Source organism: Penicillium antarcticum (genome assembly GCF_028974205.1).
Source record: "Penicillium antarcticum strain IBT 31339 chromosome Unknown utg000006l_segment0_segment0, whole genome shotgun sequence".
Lineage (NCBI taxonomy): Eukaryota > Fungi > Ascomycota > Eurotiomycetes > Eurotiales > Aspergillaceae > Penicillium > Penicillium antarcticum.
This window is the reverse complement of record NW_026695304.1, coordinates 1,517,810-1,538,794: the sequence shown is the minus strand read 5'-3', so window position 1 is coordinate 1,538,794 and position 20,985 is coordinate 1,517,810. Positions and strand designations below refer to the sequence as shown.

Here is a 20,985-nt window from a genome sequence, read left to right as displayed (position 1 = left end):
TTTGATTAGTGAGTTAACTGGAACACACCAAGCGACTTCGCCATGTGTTTTCCCATGAATCAACCTACCATTAGTCCGTAGATGGTGTGACAGCGGAGATTTACGGAAGGGGCCTCGTCCCACACCTTACCCGGACGGGTAACTGATCCTTCCCCTGTGGGCCCCACCTGCCGACAAATTAGAGCTTCAGATGCAACTCTCGCGTCAAGTGAGGGGAAATGCGATAGGAAGACCTGTGAAAGGGTTGTGCTTGGGAGGTATTTGAATTCTCCCCGGCCAACTTGCCTCTGCCAAGAAGGACCGAAACAGAACCAGCACAATGAGCATCGATCACGCCCAGGAATGCCTTTATAGCGCGCAACTCAGTCCTGCCGCACGTGTGGCTCAGGGTGAGATGCCGCCGAATTGGTTCTCTGTCAAGGAACAACCAGCCTATACCCCGAGAAAAATCAAAATTATCTGCGCTGGAGCTGGATTTTCGGGTCTCACTCTAGCACATAAAATCAAGCATGAACTTCGTCTAGCAGAGTTCATTGACTACACAGTCTACGACAAGAATACTGAAGTTGGTGGGGTCTGGATTGAGAATCGATATCCGGGTGTTGCTTGGTAAGAGACTCTTTGTGCTCTTCGTCAGGGGTGATATTTAATTTTGAATGATTTAGTGACATAGCTGCTCGTAAGAGCTGTAAAGACCTTTATCAAACACTTATTGACTAGTTCACCAGATGCATATACGTTCCGCTTCGAGCCTAACCCATACTGGTCTCATTTCTATGTGTCCGGGCCAGAGATTAGTGAATATATTCACAATACAGTCCGGAAGTGGGGGCTTGATGAGCATGTTGAGTTAAATTCGAACGTGATAGAGTCTGTATGGGACGAAGACCTGGGGAAATGGAGAGTCAAGATTGAACAGGATAGCAAGATCAAAGAGGATGAGGCTGACATTTTTGTTAACGCATCCGGCATATTGAAGTAAGGATAAAATCTCGATTTTAATTGTCCAGGAATTGCTAACAAGGTCAACCAGCAACTGGAAATTGCCAGATATCCAAGGTCTGACTAATTTCAGAGGCAAGCTGGTCCACACAGCGGATTGGTAAAGCCACATACATGTTCACCCTTTGAATATTGTGCAACACTAATGTTTAGACAGGGATGATAAATACGAGTGGAAGAACAAGCGCGTGGCAATTATCGGCAATGGTGCATCCGGAATACAATGCGTTGCTGCCATGCACTCTAAAGTATCTAGACTGGTCAATTATGTTCGTAATCCTACCTGGATCACCCCCAACATCAATGCCGAGATGACAAAAACTGGAAATAACTTCGCATATACGCCCGAAGAGCAAGAGAAATTCAAAAACGACCCCAAAGCGTTCTTCGAATTCCGCAAGGAGGTGGAAAATCAGTAAGAATAGATCTCACCTCCCTCGTCATACCTACGACTCTAACACTTCGACTAGTGTCAATGGCGGCGCATACGCAACACTGAAGGATCACCCCCTCCAGCACTGGCTCAGGGGAGAAACATTGAAGCAGATGCAAGAGAAACTGAAGCTTCTAGACCCATCAATTGCATCGAGGATCATCCCTGACTTTGCACCCGGCTGCCGCCGCCTTACTCCCGGCAGTGGATATCTTGAGGCTTTTTCAGCCGAGAATACCGAAATGTGCTGGGAGGATATTGAGCGCGTCACTGAGACTGGCATCCGCACAGCAGACGGAAAAGAGAAAGAATTTGATCTTATTGTTTGCGCAACAGGGTTTAACACATCGATAATCCCGCGCTGGAAGCAGATCGGGAAGAATGGAGTCGATTTGAGGGAACATTGGAAGAATGACCCGGAGGCTTTCTTCAGTGTTCATGTTGATCAAATGCCGAATTATTTCATGATCGGTGGACCCAACTTCCCTGTCTCCCACGGCACTGTTACGACTGGTTTTGCTATTGTGTGTGACTATATCTTGAAATGGGCTATGAAGATTGCCACAGAGGATATCAAGTAAGTCTTGAGCGCTCTAAAAAAAAAAAGAAAAAGGCATAGGCTGACAAAATTACAGGTCGATCGATGTCAGGAAAGAATCGCTGGATGATTACAATGTTTGGACCCAGGAATATCTTAAACGAACCGCCTTTTCGGGAGAATGTCGCAGTTGGTATAAAAATGGCAAGTCTTCTGGGCTAATTACTGGCACCTACGCTGGGACGACGAGTCATTTCCAGAGATCATTGGAGCGGATGGGCGGCGAGCATTTTCATATCCGATATAATTCTGTGAATCGCTTTTCGTGTCTAGGCAATGGCCAAATGGAGGAAGAGAAAAACGGAGATGGCGAATTGGCAAACTACTTTGTTCAAGGCATTTGGGGCCCTTGAGCTCAATTGCTGTATCAATTTCCAATACATTGGTAATCATATTATCATTGATTCATGTGATACTGTTACACATAGACATGTACTGACTTCTTGGAAGCCGGAGGTTCATCGACGCGGTCGCTGTCCGTTGCATCCCATTCCAGAATATCATCCTCGCTAGCATTCCCATCTGAAATACGCATCATGCCTTTCGTAGGAGCGGTAGGTGTCAACCTCCTGGATCTAGGACCAGAGCTTAGTGCGTGTGGAGACCCTAACTCATATGTACTGCGTCCAGTACCAGTTGTTTGCCGCCCAAAAGGTCTCAAAAAAGATCGAATGCAGGGAATAGATGCTGTAATAATGACCAGGTATGTTTCAATATATAACCAGCGATCTAAATTGATGGTTGCCGTTGTTGGGTCGTCGTCTGCGTGGGCAAGAATTTGGGTTTGCACGGTTTTGATTATGGATGCTACCATAGCACTGTAGGAAGACAACAAATTAGTCGAATGCTTCAAGTACGAGTTCAGGAAGGATTTATCACTCACAAAAGCCCCAGTCCAAGTAAGGTAACTAGACCTAACTTGACCTGTAATTTTAAATTTAAATTCCAGAAGACGTAGGTTGAGAAAACGGCAAGGTATAGATCGGTAGCCGAATTAAAAGCTGTCACAAAGCAAAAGTTATTGACCTCTTCACCTCGAGACAAGTGTAATAGGAACAAGGATAATACGTACCACCTTGGTAGTATCCGTAGTAAGCTTGAACTCGGACATCCCAGCACTTTCCATTGCCGTCCTGTGACCAGATAGCCGAAGCATGTCCTGGGCACTGGGCAAAGAGTATGATGATGAACATTACGTTGGTCACAATCTGTAGCCCAACCAACACCCACAGAATAACTCGGTAGGTCTTTTTCGTTCCGAGAAGCCCAACTATGAACACGGTGAAAGCAATTCGACCTAATGTACCACCAGCAATGCCAAATGTCTGTGCCAGATAGTCATACATAATGACCGTCGCAGTATCATTGGGATTGATATTCCACACGTGGCGGCCGAATCCCCACTGGATGCCCATGGTGATCATGACTGATCCAACTATAGCTAGACACTAGAGGTCAAATAAGTCAATTTTAGCATTGACCTCGAAAGCATCTTAAAGATATTTTGGTTTAAATAACTAGAACAAGGAGAGAAATGTGCTAACCAACGCCGAAACCATCAAGACATCATCCAAGCCGAATTTCCCAATTCGTATTTTCGCAGCTACTCTCAAGGCGATTATGAAAATAGCGACCCCACTGAGCGCCCAAACTTCTCTGAGAAGCCGGGGACCGACATCATATAGAGCCTCTCGTGATAAAACAATCATGGCGTTTACTCAAGATGTTGATATTTTGCCAGCAGGAGCAACAGGGACGACAAAAGTTAGTCATGTCCGTACCAGAAGACCGTCATGGATCATGAGAGTTATATTCAAGAATCCGTATCAGCCGTTTATCAAATAAAGCGTTATCACGCCTCATCGGAGATCCCCATGGCCCTGACAGCTAGATGACTGAACCGGAAGTATGACCATCTTAACATGTTGATACTGTGTGGGAGGGCCGTCGGCGGTCTCCGCTAGGAGTCCGGGCACGCGACGATAAGCAGGCGGGGAATCTGCGCAGTTTGCATGAAGCTTAAGTGCCAGGATCAGGGCAGGGCGTTCTCTTGATAATGACTCGCTTGGTGATTGGCCCCACGCGAAAGGTCCGATCGGTCGGATCTCTTCGGGTATCGTGCGTGTATTCTTTAGGCGGAAATAGTTATTTGGCGACGCTGCCGCAGTCCAATGGATTATGGGTGTTTTATCTGTTGTCAGGGGTTCTCAGGGGTCTCCCAAACTAGCTCTCTTCTTCTAGAAAGGTTCCCCTTGCCACGTATGCAATTGTAGTTGATAAGATCAGATCTTGAATACATACCCGGAGTAGACCACAAAGTGTGACAAGAGCCGCGATCAAGAGAGAATAGTACGGTTCGTCGTATAGTCAATACAGTGAGTACATGTAGAAGGGTTTGACCTCGGGGCGGCCTCCGAGAAACTGAAGGGAAGATAGAGGCACTCTGGAGTCAGTTAGGAGCACTACCCTCGTCATATATGCCTGATCATGAATTATGAAATGATGTAGTAGTACTCAAAAACACAAAAAAACAGTGAGATGCCGAGCCGGTCCAAGCATTTCCATTCGCTGATTTATTGCTTTCTTCTCTTGATAATCTGAAACAATCAAGGTCCGTATATCACTAGCAGATATTATGTGGAGGATCTAGAAGCTTGGAAAGAATACTGGCATGCTCAATGAACCCTGAAATTTGTTATCTCTAAACAAAGCAAAATGACACGCGACCATCTAGTAAACATATCGGAAATGAGGGTTTTCCCGATCGGTGATATCTTCAAAGCCGTGAGTATAGTTGACATCCGGAATAACCTCTCCGGACGCAATCTTAGCATCCCGCTTCCGATTCTGAACACTATACCAAACTCTCAAGGCGAAAAGAATAAGGAAGACAAGACCAAAGCACCCCAGCAGGATCGAGAAAGCGAGATAATACCGTGGCGCATCTTTATCACGGAACACCTGTGGACCAATTGAGTTACCTGCAGCCCAGAAGACGAAGTTGCAGGCAATGATGATTGATTTCTTGGTTTGACCGGCGGCATTCCGCGAGAGAAGAGCGAGCGAGAGAGACGATACTGCGAAGAAGGAGTTAGAAGATCCAGTATGCAATAAGCATGCCGACTCTTTTGCTTGGGGTGAATGGAATTCCGAGGAGGATCGATGATCCGATGATGGAGGGGACGACGGACGCGATCATGATCTAGATTATTTGGTAAAATTTGCGATCGAGGTAGGCGGAGACAACCATGGTGATAGTCGTAACTGCTCCGATGACCATGGAGAGAAATTGGCTTTCCCAAGTGCTGAAGTCGAATGATTTGAGGATGATGTTGGCAAAACGACCGTGGTCAACCATTGGTACTGCATTCAGTCAGTGGGTGCACACGGATCTTAATATCAGTAATAACGGACCTGATTGTCGGCCAAATGCGCATTCTCCATGATTCCAATAATTGAAGCAAAAGACATTGCCCCCTTGTCCAACGTTTGGATCAAGTATGTGAACATCATCACCACCAGGACTCGCTTATCGATCATTCGTCGTAATCGTTTGTTGGTCGCCTGATCGATATGAATCGCTGTATCTGTAGCATATTTGGCAACCTCCTTATCGACCAGCTTATAGTCAGTGTGGTTCTTTTCTGGACCTTTATCGTGGAAGCTAGAGCTTCCACGATGTCCTCGTTGTCTTTCTTATTAGTAGTCATTGTGGCATCGGTGGCTGGAATGAAATTTCTTTCCCGATCGAGCAACGAAATCAGGGACACTTAAGTTTGCGAAGAAGTTGGCGACAAGCCATACTCCGGGGATATGCGACGCCTGGGGTCAGCTTCGGTAGAACATCATCCCCCATGGGGATGCGGATGAAGATATGCCCCCACGTCAAATGAGATGCCGATTGCCCGCTGCCCGGAATTCAAGCCACGCTAGGGATCAAATACTTCAGAACTTGGCAGGAGAAGGCCGATCATTGTCTCGGCTCTCTGCTAATAGCTGCGTCGGCAACGGAGGTGGCCGTATTAGCCCTAATCCTGCTCCATAGACGGGTGTGACTGCTCGGTGCAACAACAACCCGAAAAGGTCATCCCACTTTGCAGGTGGAGAAAAAGAATGTCGCTTGGAGGAGTGTCACAGGTTCGGTGGAGAGATCAGTTTGAACATCAGCCGAGTCCACGGCCCCAAAGGTGCGGTGTCTTATTTTCCACTAGATACGTTCTATCTTTTATGCTGTAGTACTGGGCCAACGTCGATATCATGTCAGACAAGCCTTTTGTGGCTTCCAGCCATTTAACGGATTATCTTGATCTTATTGGCGCTTCGATTTTAGTAGACAAGGATGACTTCGTCGGTATTCATCATGCTGATCGAGCGCTCGCTGAAGACTTTGGCCGAGTAGCCAAAGGTAATGCTAGTCCACTCAGAGCAATCACCGCTAACCAGGCCGAGCCATTTATCGACGCGCCTCGGAAGACTGCTATAATCATTGGGTGCATCGATTCCTGCTGGATAATCAAGCATCTGGAACGATCGGGGAAGATTGACACTCGCTCTATTCTTGGCAAGTGGGAGTCTTCTATCACTGCAGTCGTAAAAACCCCTTTGGAGGAATGTGAAAATGCACTGGTCATCGCTGGCAGTGACAAAAGAGGAGCCATATTCGGTGCTTATACGCTCTCTAGTCAAATAGGCGTGTCTCTGTATGCTATATTACCCATCTCAAGCTGATATACGGCCCCTAACTGACGTTAAAAGATGGTATTGGAGGGCAGACGTACCAGCAAAGCATCACCCAGAAATCTACGCCTTACCTACAACGACCACCCACGGCGAACCGAGCATCCAATACCGCGGTATTTTCATCAATGACGAAGCACCCGCGTTGACAGGATGGGTGCTTGAGAAATTCGGAGGATACAACAGCCGATTTTATAAAAAGGTGTATGAGCTGCTTCTGCGATTGAAGGCAAATTTCATGTGGCCGGCGATGTGGCCCGGATATCCCAACCCGGGAGCGGTTTTCTTTACAGCTGATCCCGAAAATCAGCGAATCACCGACGAATACGGAATCTGTGTATCGACTTCCCATCACGAGCCTCTGCAACGCGCGACGACGGAGTGGTTTGAAAATGGGCGGGTCGATGGAACGTGGAATCGGACAACACACCGCGAGGAGATTATTGAGTTCTTTCGTGGGGGTGTGAATCGGGCGAAGGGCCTTGAGTCATCACTCTCGGTATTCGTGGCGAATATGATCGTCAAATGGCAACTGATGATCCTGGTAGGGTTGTGCGAGATGTGCTTGAACAACAGAGAGCGCTGTTTGAGGAAGTCCATGGGCGTGAAGATGCTGTTCCACAGGTTATGGCCTTGTACAAGGAGATACAAGATCTGTACCAAGCTGGAGATTTCACTGTGCCTGATGATGTGACGTTATTGTTTGCCGATGACAATTTCGGCTCTTTACGGCGGCTACCTTCTGGGTCTGAAAAAAGCCGAAAGGGTGGTGCGGGTGTAAGCTTGCCTTGTATCCTGGTTTAGTTTTATTTGCTTACCTTGTCGTAGATATATTACCATTTTGAATACGTCGGAGCGCCTCGGAGCTACGAATGGATCAACTCCAAGTCGTTGGTTTGTCTTTCTTGTTTGAATGTATTGGTCCAGTTAACGATTGCTCACACATTGAAAGGGCAAGATATATCATCAGCTGTTCGAGGCACACCGTCGCAATGCTCGCAAGATCTGGGTCTTTAATATCGGAGATATCAAGCCCATTGAAGTCCCACTGACCTTTGCAATGCAGCTGGCATGGGATGTTGAATCCATTAGTGCAGATACTATCATTGAGCTCCTGGGGGGCACTGCATCCAGTTACTTCGGCGAGGAGCTCAGTCAAGATACGAGCGCTATTTGGCACGAGTATGACCGCCTCGTTCGCATTCGCAAACATGAGCACATCGATTTGGACAGCTTTTCATTGCTCCATTATAACGAAGCAGATGATATTGTATCCCGGTGGCAATTCTTAGAGATATCTGTCGATGCCGTCTACCAGCGTGTTCCTACTGAGCAAAAAGCCGCATTCTGGGAGCTAGTTGTACACTCGGTGAAGGCTAGCACAATATTCACCCGTCTGCGAGTCGCTCAAGGTCGGAACCAACTCTATGCACGCCAACGACGCAACACAGCCAACAAGCTCTTGCGTGAAATCTTGGACTTATTTGACGCCGACTTCAAGCTATCACAGAAATTCCATTCCTTGCTGGACGGCAAATGGAATCATATGCTGTGCCAACCGCACCTGGGATACGGCGATACATGGCATGCCCCATCGCGAGACGCGATATTTGGGTTAGCTTACGTCCAGGGATATCGGAATAGCAATTTGATTGTCGGGCAGATGGGTATTGCCGTTGAAGGCCACGAAGGCATCCGGGCAGGGCGGATCAACGAGGAGAGTGAGCGAACGCATCCAAGCCGACGCGACTTGGTTCCTAGATTGACTCTCAGTTCAATGAATCGACATGGTCGATCTCAGCGCTAGTTCGATATCTTCACCCGGGGTGCTCAGACCATACGTTGGTCCACAACTGTTCCATATTCATGGATTCAGCTTTCGGTCACAGAAGGTATGCTAGACCCTGATGGAGATGATGCTCGTGTTTGGATCTCGATTTTATGGGGCCAGGTTCCAGTTCGCTTCGATCAGAGGGTTTTGATCACTATCTCATCGAAAGAAGGGGACTATGAGCATGTCCATCTCCCCATCCGTGGCCACCGCGTCCCAGAGTCCTTCCGTGTTTTTGTTGAAGCTGATGGCCGTATTTCTATACCTGCATATGGCATGGGAATCAAACCTCCCTATCATCATCACCCAGAGCTCGGCCGCGGAAGTGAAGGTGCGGTAACAGTGGGAATTTGCGACCCCTTGAAAGGGAATGAGGCACCATTCTTGGAAAATCCGGTGTACATATTCTCACATTCTAGTTCTTCCACGGTCATTCTGTACTTTAACATGACACTGGAAATCGATCCAGCACAGCGAATGTCCTATGAGATTGGCATTGATGATCAACTGGCCAAATTTCATAATCTCCTGGCAGACCCGGGACAGAACAAAGGCAAAATTCTGGCAGAGGGCTGGTCAGATGCTGCCATGGACTGTGTTTGGAAGAGGGAGCACAGCGTCACTGGCCTAGGTATCGGTGTTCACATTATCAGGGTCAGGTTGAACCACACGAACGTCGTCCTAGAGAAGATTGTGCTGGACCTCGGCGGCGTTAAGGAAAGCTATCTTGGCCCCCCAAAGAGTTTTTGTGCGTCGGGATGAGCATACCAAGAGCGAGGCAACAACCCAACTAAAAGGGTCATTACAAGTGTTGCAATAGACACCTGGAAAATTGTCAAATTCTAAGCATTGAAAACCCTGGGCATCTGAACTGCAGTTCCGAGCTCGCAGAATCCAATGGAGATCACTCGGTAGATCTGGCAATTGTATCTGATCGACCAAATCTAATTTCGCAATGATCAGGTGTGAAGGCTTGAATATGCATATTTTGCTCATCAACACCGATCATGATGATGTTTAACCGAACCCACAATTATTCACCAATAACAGGCCATGAAATCCCCTTGCAAATGACGAGTCAGCAATAAATCAGCATTAGATCAGCCACTAGTCTATTTCCGGCCTAGTACTCTTATTGATGCTCGATAATGCTTCCATAATCCCTGGAGCTTGCTGGAGCTTGCTGGATAATTTGGATTCCTATATAAACCCCACAACCCACCTGTAGTTTTGCTAATCATCAGGGGAAAAAAACCACTATTCTTTCCATTGCCACAGTACATGATCAATTCATCTCAAGCCATGTCTAACCCACTCTCCCACGCCAAGATTGTTCTCCGACGCTCCAGTGAGCGCGGATATGCTGAGCACGGCGGCTGGCTCAAGTCATTCCACACATTCAGCTTCGCCAACTACTACGACCACCGCTTCCAGAACTTCGGCAGCCTAAGAGTCCTGAATGAAGACCGAGTTTCGGCCCGCAATGGATTCCCTACGCATCCACACCGCGATGCGGAGATCTTCAGCTATATCCTCAACGGCGAGCTCACACATCGCGACAGCATGCTTAAGAAGGGCTCTGAGGGAGAACAAGGAAAACAATTCTACCGCATGAAGCGGGGAGATGTTCAATTCACCACTGGCGGAACAGGTAAGCCTCCCAGCCTTGCGCTTTAACCCTATAACGAATCCATGCTGACGTAAGACAGGTATCGCGCATTCTGAACAGAATGAGTCGACCAAGCCGGTGCACTTCTTACAAATCTGGGCCCTGCCCTGGAAGCACGGCTTGAAGCCACAATACCACACTAAGACTTTTAGCGAGGAAGATAAGCGCAAGGCGTTTGTTCCTATCTTGTCGCCTCTTGCTGCTGGCCCCGAGGCTACTCCTGCGCAGGAGGATGCTGCTACCCCTAAGATTCCTGGTACCATTCCCATTCATGCTGACTTTGTCATGGGTGCTGGTATTATTGAGCCTAGTTCCACGTTCAAGTGGAATGTTGGCGCGGGCGAAATTGTTGAGTCTAAGAAAAAGCGAAACGTTTACATCCATCTGCCAATGACCAAGCAGGGCAAGTCTAAGGTCAAGATTGATGGCCGGGAAGATGCTGTGCTCGAGGAAGGTGATGGTGCCTTTGTCACATTGGTCAATGCTGGAGATGCGCTTCGTTTCGAGAGTGTTGGAGAGGTTGAGGCTGAAGTGATTGTTTTGGATAGCAATTAAAATATGATGTATTTAATTAGATTTTCACCTTCTATAACGTGTTTGTTCCGGATGAAATAATAATTTATGGTATGTGTCTATCACTAGTATTTTACGTTCTGATCTGTACGGATTGTCACCGTAATCTAGGGGAGGGTAAAACTGCCATCCCGGAAAGTGATCTGCTCCTGAAGAATAGGGTGAGTTAGTCACCCTGCCGCCCTAGGTAGCTCACGAGCGACCCTAGCAGCTTAGCGTTGCCTTCCATGACCTCGGAGGTCAAATCGATAAGCTCAATATAGGTACTGACGAAGAGAAGAGATATTATGCAATGTGGAAAACCAGAAGGAGGCTCGTAAGCACTGAAGTCTCTGATTAAGATAACTGACCCTGAATTGCGAGCGATACTCCCACTGCTTTGTTGTATGTACCGGCAAGAGGTGACAAAGGTAAGAAAACACGAGATTATTTGAAGAGTGCACGTGAACTTGTTTCCCGCAGATTGCAGTAAAATCGTGGGTGTATTTGACGATTGTGTAAAGACCACATCGCCACCGGCCACTTCACACTCATCGGTGATCCGAGACTCTTGTGAATATCGGCTGAAGGTAAGCTCAAGACCTACCTTGGATTTTCGTATTTTTAAGCGAAGAGATCAATATACATTGGTTGCTCAGCTGCACTACATGAGCGGTCCGTATCTTGTCGAGAGTGCCCAGTATTGACATACTGAAGATATTCCCAACCTTCATCCTAGATAGGTGTAAGGTCATGTTACATCAAATGCCAGGATGAACACATATCTAGCGATTGTATGTCAATGCCATAAACGAAGGAGTGATACATATTTGCCTTGAGAATGTGTTGAACGTAAAAGCCCACGGCGTTAATCATTGCAAATAGACCGCTATATGTACTCTGGATCTGATTCTAGAATAACCCGATGCGTTGTTTAAGCCTCCACTTGGTCAAGTCTCCTTTAATTCCCTCTCCTGCGAGGGATCGAAATCTCCAAACGAGTCAACCCCAGCTCCGCGCAAATAGTCCAAAGGAGGCTGGAAACCGACAAATCCGATGTTAGGACTGGGTAATTCAAAGCCCATGACTTTCTGAGCCGCAGGTGACCAGGATAAAACTTCTTCCGCAGAGTTCGCAAGGTAGCTGTTCTCTTCTTGTCGATAAAATCCCCGCGTGAAGAACATTCCATGCACTTTCCGCCATTCTGTCTCGGTCATATTTGCTCCTCCTGCGTGATACAGCCCACCCAACATAACCCAGCAGTCGGTCACATCCATTTGTGCGGCACCAGCCTCGTGCATCAATGGGGCGCGATCGGACCCCCAGAGATGACTTCCTGGTATAGCCAGGGTAGCCCCGTTCTCCACGGTGGTCTGTACTCCTGGAACCATGAAAGCCATCATAACGTCTGAGCCGACTCTATAGCCCGTTGCTCCTTGATCTTCATGATCCACATGGTAATTCTTGTCGTCTCGGTGTAGTCGCTGAGCTTTGGCGCCCGGGCCAATGTCAAATGTCATAGCTATTGAGCAAACTGCTTCACTTGTGTCGGTGTGCTTGGTCGCGCCATAGAAGTTTGAAGTTGTTTTATCGATGAACTTGGCTGCCAATGTTCGGATCAGACGATCGACTAGCCATGTTTCTCGAGCTGTCTTACTCCGGCCTGCTAGGTTGGCGCATCGCCGAGTTTCTTCAGGAAACAGGTTGCCCTGCTGATGTTTAGAATAGGACTCTAGTAGACTGGGGCCTTCAACTTACCTTCCACGGCTTATCTTGGTCAAGATAAGGTTGAACTTCAGCGTTCACTCTCGTCACAGTCTCGACATCGGTGAAATTCTTGATAACACAACAGCCGTCCTCGATGAGAGCTTTGATGATCGCAACCTCGTCACCACGATCGATACGTTGAATTATTTGTTTGACAGCCATGTTAGATAAATCCGATCCCAGGTGAGGCCAATTGCTAAATAACCTCTGGGCTCTGATAACATCACCATATCCGACGAATCGAGTGATTTTATACTGGCAGGTGGAGCCGCAGCGCGGAGATAACCAACTGCCAATGGCCGAGTCACTTTTACCTATCGCATCCCCCACTTTTCCTGTTAGGATGTCAATACTGACAGCACAGCGCTCATGTTTGAGCTGTCACTCTCGAAAGGTGCGATGTGACCGAGTCGCACCTCAGTGCTCTCCATGCAAGAAGCGGGGGCTGGAGTGTGAGATGCCTGATCCTCCACCTCGGCTGCTTTGGCTGCGACCACTGACGGGAGTCCATGAAGACCCAGGGGAGGATTTCCATGCAAGACGAGAGCTTCTTTTCGGAAGTATGCACAGCTCCAGTCTATTCTCAGATGATTCTGACACCCCGGATTGCAGGACATGATCAAGCGCAGAATTCTGCAATTTGGCCTCGTCAACTGGCGAGAACTCCATCGTGTCGATTGTGGAAGAAATCGACCAACAAAGCGAAAACATCTCCTTTAATCAGATACTAAGTAATGGACCTTTCCATATATTTCAAAATACGGAGATGCAACCTGCCCATCTCGATACCCTGTCGGAGATCCTCGGTCCTGAGTTCTGGGATACTTCAATCACAGATATCGACCTTTTGGCCCAAGATCGTCCTGATGAACTTATTAGCTTGGAGATCCCGAATATCATTAGCTTTGGGCCAGAATTGCAAACAAATTCCTTAGACCTGCCTGTGTTTGGCGAATTTGGTTTCCTCTCCGCAGGCACACCTGCACCATTGAGCCCACAATCAATTTCCTGTGGAGAGTCGCCAGCAGATCTGACTGACTTCGCCCTCTCGACAGCTAAGGAGTTACTTGGTCATTACCGAGAGACTTTGGTCGCATTCTTCACCCCCGCACGGGTCGAGTCGCAGTCCCCGTGGGAAACAATGTACATTCCTAGCGTGTTCAGCACAGTGGGCGAGATCGGACTGTCTGGAAATAGCAGCAACGCCAAAGTATCTCTTCTTTTCGCGATCTTCGCCATCAGCGCCTTCAGCTTAGATGGACTTAATCGCGTAACAGACGCGTCGGGAAGCCAAGACTGGCGTGCACTCGGAGAGATGTATCGCGAAAGGGCCAAAAGGCGATTAAAAAGATCGCTGAAGGATCTCTCTTATGTTATCGGGCGTAAAAAAGAGAAATATAAAGACATTCTGATGGCTCTGTTAAGTATGGTGACAATTTGTGTGGGTTCTCCAACTCCCGCTCAAGTTGCGCATTTCCATCTTCAAAAGGCTGACCATCAATATAGGTGGTGAGTGGCAATATGAGAAACGCGGCACACTATTTGAGCGTTATCGAGAAGATTATCAATCTGCATGGTATGCGAAAAGTTGCTCGCTCATCCAAAGTTCGAATGCTTCATAGCATTTACCTCTACCTCCGGGTATTAACCGAGCGTGCTTGCGCCGACGACCAACAGTCAGAACCAGGCGCAACAGAACACCGAGAAGCACACTTAGATTCTTCATTTTCACAGCTTGCAAATTGGGATCAAATCCTCGGGTTTCCGTCGTCTATGTCAAGTTCTGATGCTTCGGAATTTGACATAATCCCAAGCCATATCCCATACAAGTCAGCATTCGAGGAGATATACTCTGTACCACAATCACTGTTTAAGCTCATTCTTCAAACAACGCAACTGGCAAAACACGTTCAAAAGTTAGAGAGTGTTGACCGGTCAAAGCTCACTGACCACGATGCACTCGCGATCAAGGTCAAGTAATTGGAAAATAAAATATGCGACTGGGAACATCAAACGAGAAATGATCTGGAATACCACCGCGCAGCAAATACTCCCCAGAAAGAGGAGTTTCCCTATCATCTCGTTCAGGCAGTACAGAAGGCCCTGTTCATCTACTTTTACCGCTGTATCAGAGATCTTAATCCAGCTACATTGCAGCTTTACGTCCGACAGACCGTCTACCATCTGCTTGAATATGATAAGCAGAAGCAGAATTACAAAGATCAGTCATCCAATACCTGCTGGCCAGGATTCATCGCGGGATGCGAGGCACAAGATCCTCATGTCCGTGAAGAGATTGCCAATTGGCTTGATCGATCTGGTCATTCTACTGGCATTCGCATGTTTACTGTGGCTCGTGAGGCTGTACAGAAGGTCTGGCAGACTCGAAGTTACCGTGGTATGGAAAGTGTTCCCTGGAATCAGGTGCTAGACAAATACAGTGACCTCAGGGTTTTAGTACTAAGCTAATATCGAACTTGAGTGCTTTTGTCTGATATTTATCAACGCCTTCCTAAGCATTCGAAACTTGTCCGTTTCATTATTCACAAGGCTTTGTATCCATCTTGAGATATAGCAGACTCGTACTGCAGGTACACTTGGAATTCAGCAAAGAGGCTCTCCTGCATCGCAGTTAGCAACTTAGTCAAAATGACACATAACACCCCAACACTCTTCCAAATGACTTACTGGATCACTGGTATTCTCAAAGGTGAAGCGCGCAGCCTCGTCGTCAATAAGCACCTTTTGACGACCGGCAGCAACGGCGGCATCGGCGGCAAGCTGAACCTGGCAACTTTTCTCCATCAAAAGAAAAAGATAAGCCGCCTCATCCACCGTGCCTCCAACTGTCAAAAGGCCATGATTTCTCAAGATCACCCCCTTGCCACTCCCGAGACTCTTCGCCAGCGCGCCTGACTCCTCTTCTTTCAAGACAACACCCCCAAAATCCTCGTACACACTCTGTGCATCCCCGTAGAAAATAGCTACATCTTGATTCAACATCTCAAGAGGCTGGGCAAAAGCCGACCAAGCTTTACCGTAAGTCGAATGAAAATGGCAAGCTGCATTCACATCCGGCCGTTTCTGGTGAATTGCACTGTGGATCAGGAATCCTGCTGCATTTGCCGGTCTGGATGTGTTACCTCCCACGGCAGTTCCTGATTCGTCGACTAGGATTAGGTCGGATGGGGTTATCAGTCCGAAATGAAGGCCAAGTCTGCATTGTGTCGTCACCAGTTAGCATAGCCTTTGGGGGTATTATTATGCCCGAGCACTCGGAAATAATTGCGAGTACGTACGGATTCGTCCAGAATCGATCTGGAAATTCGGGGTCTCGCAGTGATATGTGGCCTGCCATGCCCTCCACAAAGCCATGTCTAGCGAACACCCGGAAAGCACCAACCATGTGGTTTAGCATGTAAGCCCGTTGCTTATCAAAACTGCTAAATTTGGGGATCCCCGGTAAAGTAGTCCCCTGCGACAACGCCTCCAATCCCTTGCTCTTGGTCGGGACGGTAGCGTCCACTGAGGGTGCCATATTTTTTTGTCTCGCGCTGAGATATGAGACAGATAAGAATTGAGAGATATGAAAGGAAAAAAGAGTTGGGAAAGTGTTGAGATGCCTCTTTCGACTGGTTTCGGACTCTTATCAATGCGGGGAAAATATATCTGGAAGGCGAGGCCGAAGTTTTTCAAAGGGCCAATAGGACGGGATCCGAGACATTATTGGTCTGATTATACACATCAGCTGGTTGTATATATGCAGTGTGACTTCTTGTTTAGATCTCGACTACGGATCAAACTGCAGAAATGGACTCCAAAATTTCGAGTAGAAGTCTAGACGGCTCAGCAGATATGTCAACCATGAAAGAACCCAGTCTTCATGCCGTTCAGTCCGTCGGAGAAGGTCAGATTGAAGATGAGGTCGAGAAATCTGGCAATCTTCATCGGACTCTGACACCTCGCTTAATTCATTTAAATGTATCCCCAAAATGAGGATTGCCAATTGAACTAACGATGACTCGTGAGCAACATAGGTCATTTCACCCGGTTCGAATGTTGGCAGTGGACTCTTCATTGCTACAGGTAAGGCCCTGGCACAAGGAGGTCCGGGGAGTATGTTCATTGGCTATCTTGTTGTTTGTATTGGCGTGTGGGCCAATCTTCAAACTCTGACGGAAATGACCATCGCATTCCCTACATCTGGCAATTATATCGACTACGCCGATCGTTAGGTTGACCCTGCATTGGCTTTTGGGGCGGGATTGGCCGAATGGCTAGGTGAGTCGATAGTCATCCATTACAAACTGTGAAGCGCTAAATGGGCTGAAATTATATCATAGGATGGACGTCTGTTTTCGCTTCCGAGGCGACATTCTTTGTCGTCCTTGTGGACTTTTGGGCTGAAGGGGCGATACCAGAGGCTGCTCTACGTAAGTACTCTATTTCAAGCTTGAAACTTTATTGTGCCCCTTTCTCACATTGAGTTAGTGACAATCTTTCTGGTTATATGTCTTGCCGTTTTTCTGGTGCCAAACAAATATTTCGGATGGGTGGAATACTTCGGATCAGTTGTCAAAGTGTTCCTTTTTATCTTTATCACACTTATCTCACTTGCAATTATCGGCGGTGTCGGTCTGTCGGGCTCTGTTAGAAATGGAAGCACTTGGACTGACTTGCCAGTATTCAAAAACAGCTTTGGAGTAAGTACTTTTCCCGCCACCCCCTGTTCTTGATCTAATAGTTGCTATAGGGCTTTGCCAATGCTTCTCTTCTGGCAATTTGGGCAACTGGAGACGAAGTCTTTATCGGCGTAATGGGCGGCGAAGCCAAGTCCCCTCGATACTCTATAGCCCACTTAGCAAACTTAGTCCCCTGGCGAGTGGGAGTATTCTATCTTGTCTCGGTAGTACTCGTCTCCCTGATCGTGCTATTAGATGATTCTAGTTTACTAGGAGCTTCGAGTTCTGCCACCTCACTATTCGTTATTGCGGTCCAAAATGCCGGAATTAAGGGTGTTCCTGACTTGATCAACGTATGCATGATTATTAGAATTATAGCAATTGCCCTTGAGAGTATCTTCTTTCCTTCTTGTGTCCTTCGCGCTATGGCACTTCAAAAGCTTATCCCCTCTTGCTTGGCCAAGACGGATGAAAAGGGACGACCGAGATAGGCGCTTTCTATTACAGCTATGGTCGCAATCATTCTGACTTATATAAGTTTGAGTGGTAATTATTTGCCCTTTTGTCTGATATTGATCTAGTGTGCTTACTGAAATTGATTATAAAGCGGGTGGATTGGAGGTCCTGAATTGGCTGATCTCTATCACAAGTACATTATTCTTCATCAACTAGGCCATTATTGCCTTTATATCTTTTCGATTCCATGCAGCTGTCAAGGCCTAGAAAAGTCAGATTTTTAATGGAGCGTATGCATAGAAATCTGCTTACTATCCTCTTACTCCGATAACGGTTCTGATCATCTCTACTTTCCTCTTGGTCTGCGTTTTATATTTGAGCATCGATAGGGTGGTAAGTAATTTGTCTTCTTTTTCTTCAGATCTCACACTAATGATTTTTCAATCCAGACCTAGACTAGTTTCACCGTGTACAGCTTCTTCTCCTACAACATTAGGCTTGTATTGATTGTTGTCTCAATGATCTTATACAAACTCATCCTACGCACACCATGGCGCGACCTAGCGATAGCTGATCTAGTTATCGGCCACCGCATACTATCAGCGAATAAGATACAACAGCTGGATGCCTATTACCAGCGACCAATATAGCGTCGGATCGGCTTATATTTACGCATATGGTAACTTCGTCATTTAATCAAGATAAGCATAATATATTGACATATCGAAATACATAATCAAAGCGGTTCACCCATAGCACTAACATCCTTCACGGCATCAAACTCCTCCAACAGTGTCTGGAACTTTGACTTGGACATTTTCCAAGATACCGCTCCCAAAGGCAAACGTAGAGGGATACGCTCTTCCCGACTAGCGATCTTGAACAGGGTTTCAGCAATAGCAGAAGGCTCCATACCCATACCAAGCTTCAATCCCTGGCGCACGTACCCCTCCAGTTTTCTTGCCGGCATATCAGCACCCGCATAGGCAGGATGAGGCTTGATGATTGCTTTGCTATGACCTTCAAAGCTGGTTTTCACACCACTTGGCTCGACGATACAGAAGTTGACTGTGCAGCGTTAGCGACCATTGTCGTTTGGAAAGGGCCCAATGTAATTAAATTTCAGAAGAAAAAAAAAAAAGAAAAGTACTTACTATTCCAATCTGGATGCATCTCCCTCGCCACGGATTCCGAAAATCCCTCCACGGCAAACTTACTAGCATGGTAAAAGGCATGACCAGGGAACGCGCACAACCCAGCCAGCGAGGAGATCTGGAAGATCAAACCACCGTGGCGATCTTTGGCTTGTCGCATAACCTCGATACTGCGTGTAGTTACGCGCACGGTACCGAAGAACGATGTCTCCATCTCCTGGTGCATTTCTTCTTCAGTTGCACCCTCGGTATCGCCCGAGAGGGAGTAACCGGCGTTGTTCACCACGACATCTAGATGGAATGATTCACCAAAATGCTTTGCTGCTGCTGCAAAAGCGGCGTTTACGGAATTGACGGAGGTCACATCAAGGGCGAGCTTGAGGATATTGGCGTTGTCCTCTGGGAGGTAGGATAGGTCCGCTGGATTGCGGGCTGTTGCGATGATGCGCTGGTTTGGTTTGCTTGCTATCAACGATGCAATTGCTCGACCGATGCCGGATGAACATCCAGTGACTTTGTGCCTTGTTAATAAGCGGACATACTGTGTTTGAGGGCGGCATTACCTAGCCATGTGGCATCACCCGGGAGTTTGTATGGCTCAGTGTTGACGGGGTTCATTGTCACAAGAGAGAACAAAGTGGATAGTTTGGAATGCGCTGTTCATTCTTCATTGAGACGAACTGCTCAGGTGTTTAAATATCTATCAGTTTGCACATCTGAGCTCAATGCCATTCTAAGATCTATAGAGAAGCCCCACGATATCCCTCCATTCTAATTGGTTTATTTGAGATTCGGCGTCCGTGATTGGATTAGCGTCATTCTGAACATGGCAGCTCCTACTCAAGCAAGTGCCCGACTCAATTCGGCGTCCCAAAAAAGCTTGGTTTATTTCTTATTTACATCCTGGCCGTCTGCGCGCGTTGTTTAGGTATATTGATATGCAGTAGATTACGCAGTCTTGTTCCGCTCGAAGGACTCACCCACAAAGCAGCGAATGATTGTCTGTTGGACGTGAAATCAGAGTATTTCAATTGATAGCCGTGTTCTTCGATACTCTGATGCCATTTTCAATATAAAAATAGGAGGGGTACTGCATAATCTCACTCACTATGTACTGTGTCTATGGCAAGGATGTTGAGGTCCAGTCAAGGATGGGCTCAGCTAACATGGGGAAGGGGGATCATCAGCGACTTACAAACTCCCGGGAACCTAGAAAATACAGAACATGAAAAAGAAGGAAGTACACCCGCATTTCAGTTGATCGTTGAAGCCAATTTCAGGGGTTGGACGTAAAAGGGGGTCATAAGCGCGGCTACCATACCCGATTTGGACGTGGGGAAGCCCCGGATTACCCCGTTACATCATGTTGACTCTCTCTAAACCAGTATAGGTGAACTCGCTGTTTGAACCTCCACTTTACACAAAGCGGAAAGTTCCATAATATACGAGCTGGAAATCATATAAGTCCTCGCAGATCCCACACAATGTGAAAAGAAGTGTACCTCCTCAACACTCAACAATTGACAAAATGGTTCAGCTCACCCCGTCCACCGCGATGCTGCTGGTAACTTTGACGGCTATGAGTGCCTCAATCGGTGTCTCTGCAGCAACAGTGACCAATAGCCTATTGCTATCTTCAATCTCCAGCCAGCTATCAGTCCCAGCATCGACATGGTCCGCCAACGGCACGCACACTGCGAAGGGATTCACCAGCAAGTCAGCCGACACAGCTAGTATCAACGGCCTGAAGCAAGATTGCGATAACATCAATCTGAACAAGAAGCTCGCTACCGATTTCCGCAATGATGTCCTTGGTGCTGGTGTCATTGGGTTCTTTTATAAGTGCGAGAAGATCAGTGATGATACCAATAAGTACTGGTTTACTATCAGTGCCGGGGACAAAGCTCAGATTGATCAGCTTTGTGATCCGGATACAAAGTATCCCATTGTTTATGATCAGCAGCATGATACTTGGTTTATTGATGAGCCTTTTGATTGTACTCGTCGGACCAACCCGACGGACTTTTTCTAGGTTGTGGCAAGACTTGCGCTGGTGAGTTGATCACTTGTTCGGGGTGTTTGGATGGAGGAACTGACAATGATT

The 20,985-nt window shown here is 47.2% G+C and overlaps 11 protein-coding genes across 11 annotated transcripts; 6 read left to right on the top strand and 5 right to left on the bottom strand.

Moving 5' to 3' along the window:
- Positions 1-319: 319 nt before the first annotated feature.
- N7508_006653 (flavin-containing monooxygenase) lies at positions 320-2,386 on the top strand (the record flags this gene model as incomplete). Its single annotated transcript, XM_058464719.1, has 7 exons — positions 320-609; positions 666-679; positions 729-978; positions 1,034-1,102; positions 1,160-1,417; positions 1,473-2,012; positions 2,071-2,386. 7 exons carry the CDS (start codon positions 320-322, stop codon positions 2,384-2,386), a joined length of 1,737 nt encoding a protein of 578 aa, XP_058318572.1.
- Positions 2,387-2,451: 65 nt separating this feature from the next.
- N7508_006652 (uncharacterized protein) lies at positions 2,452-3,742 on the bottom strand (the record flags this gene model as incomplete). Its single annotated transcript, XM_058464718.1, has 4 exons — positions 2,452-2,851; positions 2,917-3,034; positions 3,106-3,481; positions 3,578-3,742. 4 exons carry the CDS (start codon positions 3,740-3,742, stop codon positions 2,452-2,454), a joined length of 1,059 nt encoding a protein of 352 aa, XP_058318571.1.
- Positions 3,743-4,763: 1,021 nt separating this feature from the next.
- Positions 4,764-5,743, bottom strand: N7508_006651 (uncharacterized protein; the record flags this gene model as incomplete). The annotated part of the gene is made up of 4 exons (XM_058464717.1): positions 4,764-5,110; positions 5,259-5,396; positions 5,444-5,654; positions 5,684-5,743. 4 exons carry the CDS (start codon positions 5,741-5,743, stop codon positions 4,764-4,766), a joined length of 756 nt encoding a protein of 251 aa, XP_058318570.1.
- A 547-nt stretch (positions 5,744-6,290) lies between these two features.
- N7508_006650 (glycoside hydrolase family 115 protein) lies at positions 6,291-9,363 on the top strand (the record flags this gene model as incomplete). Its single annotated transcript, XM_058464716.1, has 6 exons — positions 6,291-6,733; positions 6,789-7,314; positions 7,347-7,547; positions 7,599-7,664; positions 7,741-8,523; positions 8,647-9,363. 6 exons carry the CDS (start codon positions 6,291-6,293, stop codon positions 9,361-9,363), a joined length of 2,736 nt encoding a protein of 911 aa, XP_058318569.1.
- Positions 9,364-9,903: 540 nt separating this feature from the next.
- On the top strand, positions 9,904-10,825 carry N7508_006649 (pirin family protein; the record flags this gene model as incomplete). The annotated part of the gene is made up of 2 exons (XM_058464715.1): positions 9,904-10,252; positions 10,311-10,825. 2 exons carry the CDS (start codon positions 9,904-9,906, stop codon positions 10,823-10,825), a joined length of 864 nt encoding a protein of 287 aa, XP_058318568.1.
- Positions 10,826-11,772: 947 nt separating this feature from the next.
- Positions 11,773-12,751, bottom strand: N7508_006648 (phytanoyl-CoA dioxygenase family protein; the record flags this gene model as incomplete). The annotated part of the gene is made up of 2 exons (XM_058464714.1): positions 11,773-12,531; positions 12,581-12,751. The coding sequence occupies 2 exons, from the start codon at positions 12,749-12,751 to the stop codon at positions 11,773-11,775; spliced, it is 930 nt and encodes a 309-aa protein (XP_058318567.1).
- A 181-nt stretch (positions 12,752-12,932) lies between these two features.
- Positions 12,933-15,058, top strand: N7508_006647 (Zn(II)2Cys6 transcription factor; the record flags this gene model as incomplete). Its single annotated transcript, XM_058464713.1, has 4 exons — positions 12,933-13,149; positions 13,219-14,030; positions 14,096-14,565; positions 14,608-15,058. The coding sequence occupies 4 exons, from the start codon at positions 12,933-12,935 to the stop codon at positions 15,056-15,058; spliced, it is 1,950 nt and encodes a 649-aa protein (XP_058318566.1).
- A 74-nt stretch (positions 15,059-15,132) lies between these two features.
- N7508_006646 (uncharacterized protein) lies at positions 15,133-16,127 on the bottom strand (the record flags this gene model as incomplete). Its single annotated transcript, XM_058464712.1, has 3 exons — positions 15,133-15,210; positions 15,278-15,806; positions 15,889-16,127. 3 exons carry the CDS (start codon positions 16,125-16,127, stop codon positions 15,133-15,135), a joined length of 846 nt encoding a protein of 281 aa, XP_058318565.1.
- A 326-nt stretch (positions 16,128-16,453) lies between these two features.
- On the top strand, positions 16,454-17,762 carry N7508_006645 (uncharacterized protein; the record flags this gene model as incomplete). The annotated part of the gene is made up of 5 exons (XM_058464711.1): positions 16,454-16,570; positions 16,627-16,819; positions 16,933-17,022; positions 17,081-17,292; positions 17,343-17,762. 5 exons carry the CDS (start codon positions 16,454-16,456, stop codon positions 17,760-17,762), a joined length of 1,032 nt encoding a protein of 343 aa, XP_058318564.1.
- A 701-nt stretch (positions 17,763-18,463) lies between these two features.
- N7508_006644 (short-chain dehydrogenase/reductase-like protein SDR) lies at positions 18,464-19,499 on the bottom strand (the record flags this gene model as incomplete). The annotated part of the gene is made up of 3 exons (XM_058464710.1): positions 18,464-18,795; positions 18,882-19,394; positions 19,424-19,499. The coding sequence occupies 3 exons, from the start codon at positions 19,497-19,499 to the stop codon at positions 18,464-18,466; spliced, it is 921 nt and encodes a 306-aa protein (XP_058318563.1).
- Positions 19,500-20,409: 910 nt separating this feature from the next.
- N7508_006643 (uncharacterized protein) lies at positions 20,410-20,913 on the top strand (the record flags this gene model as incomplete). The annotated part of the gene is made up of 1 exon (XM_058464709.1): positions 20,410-20,913. The coding sequence occupies one exon, from the start codon at positions 20,410-20,412 to the stop codon at positions 20,911-20,913; it is 504 nt and encodes a 167-aa protein (XP_058318562.1).
- Positions 20,914-20,985: the final 72 nt, after the last annotated feature.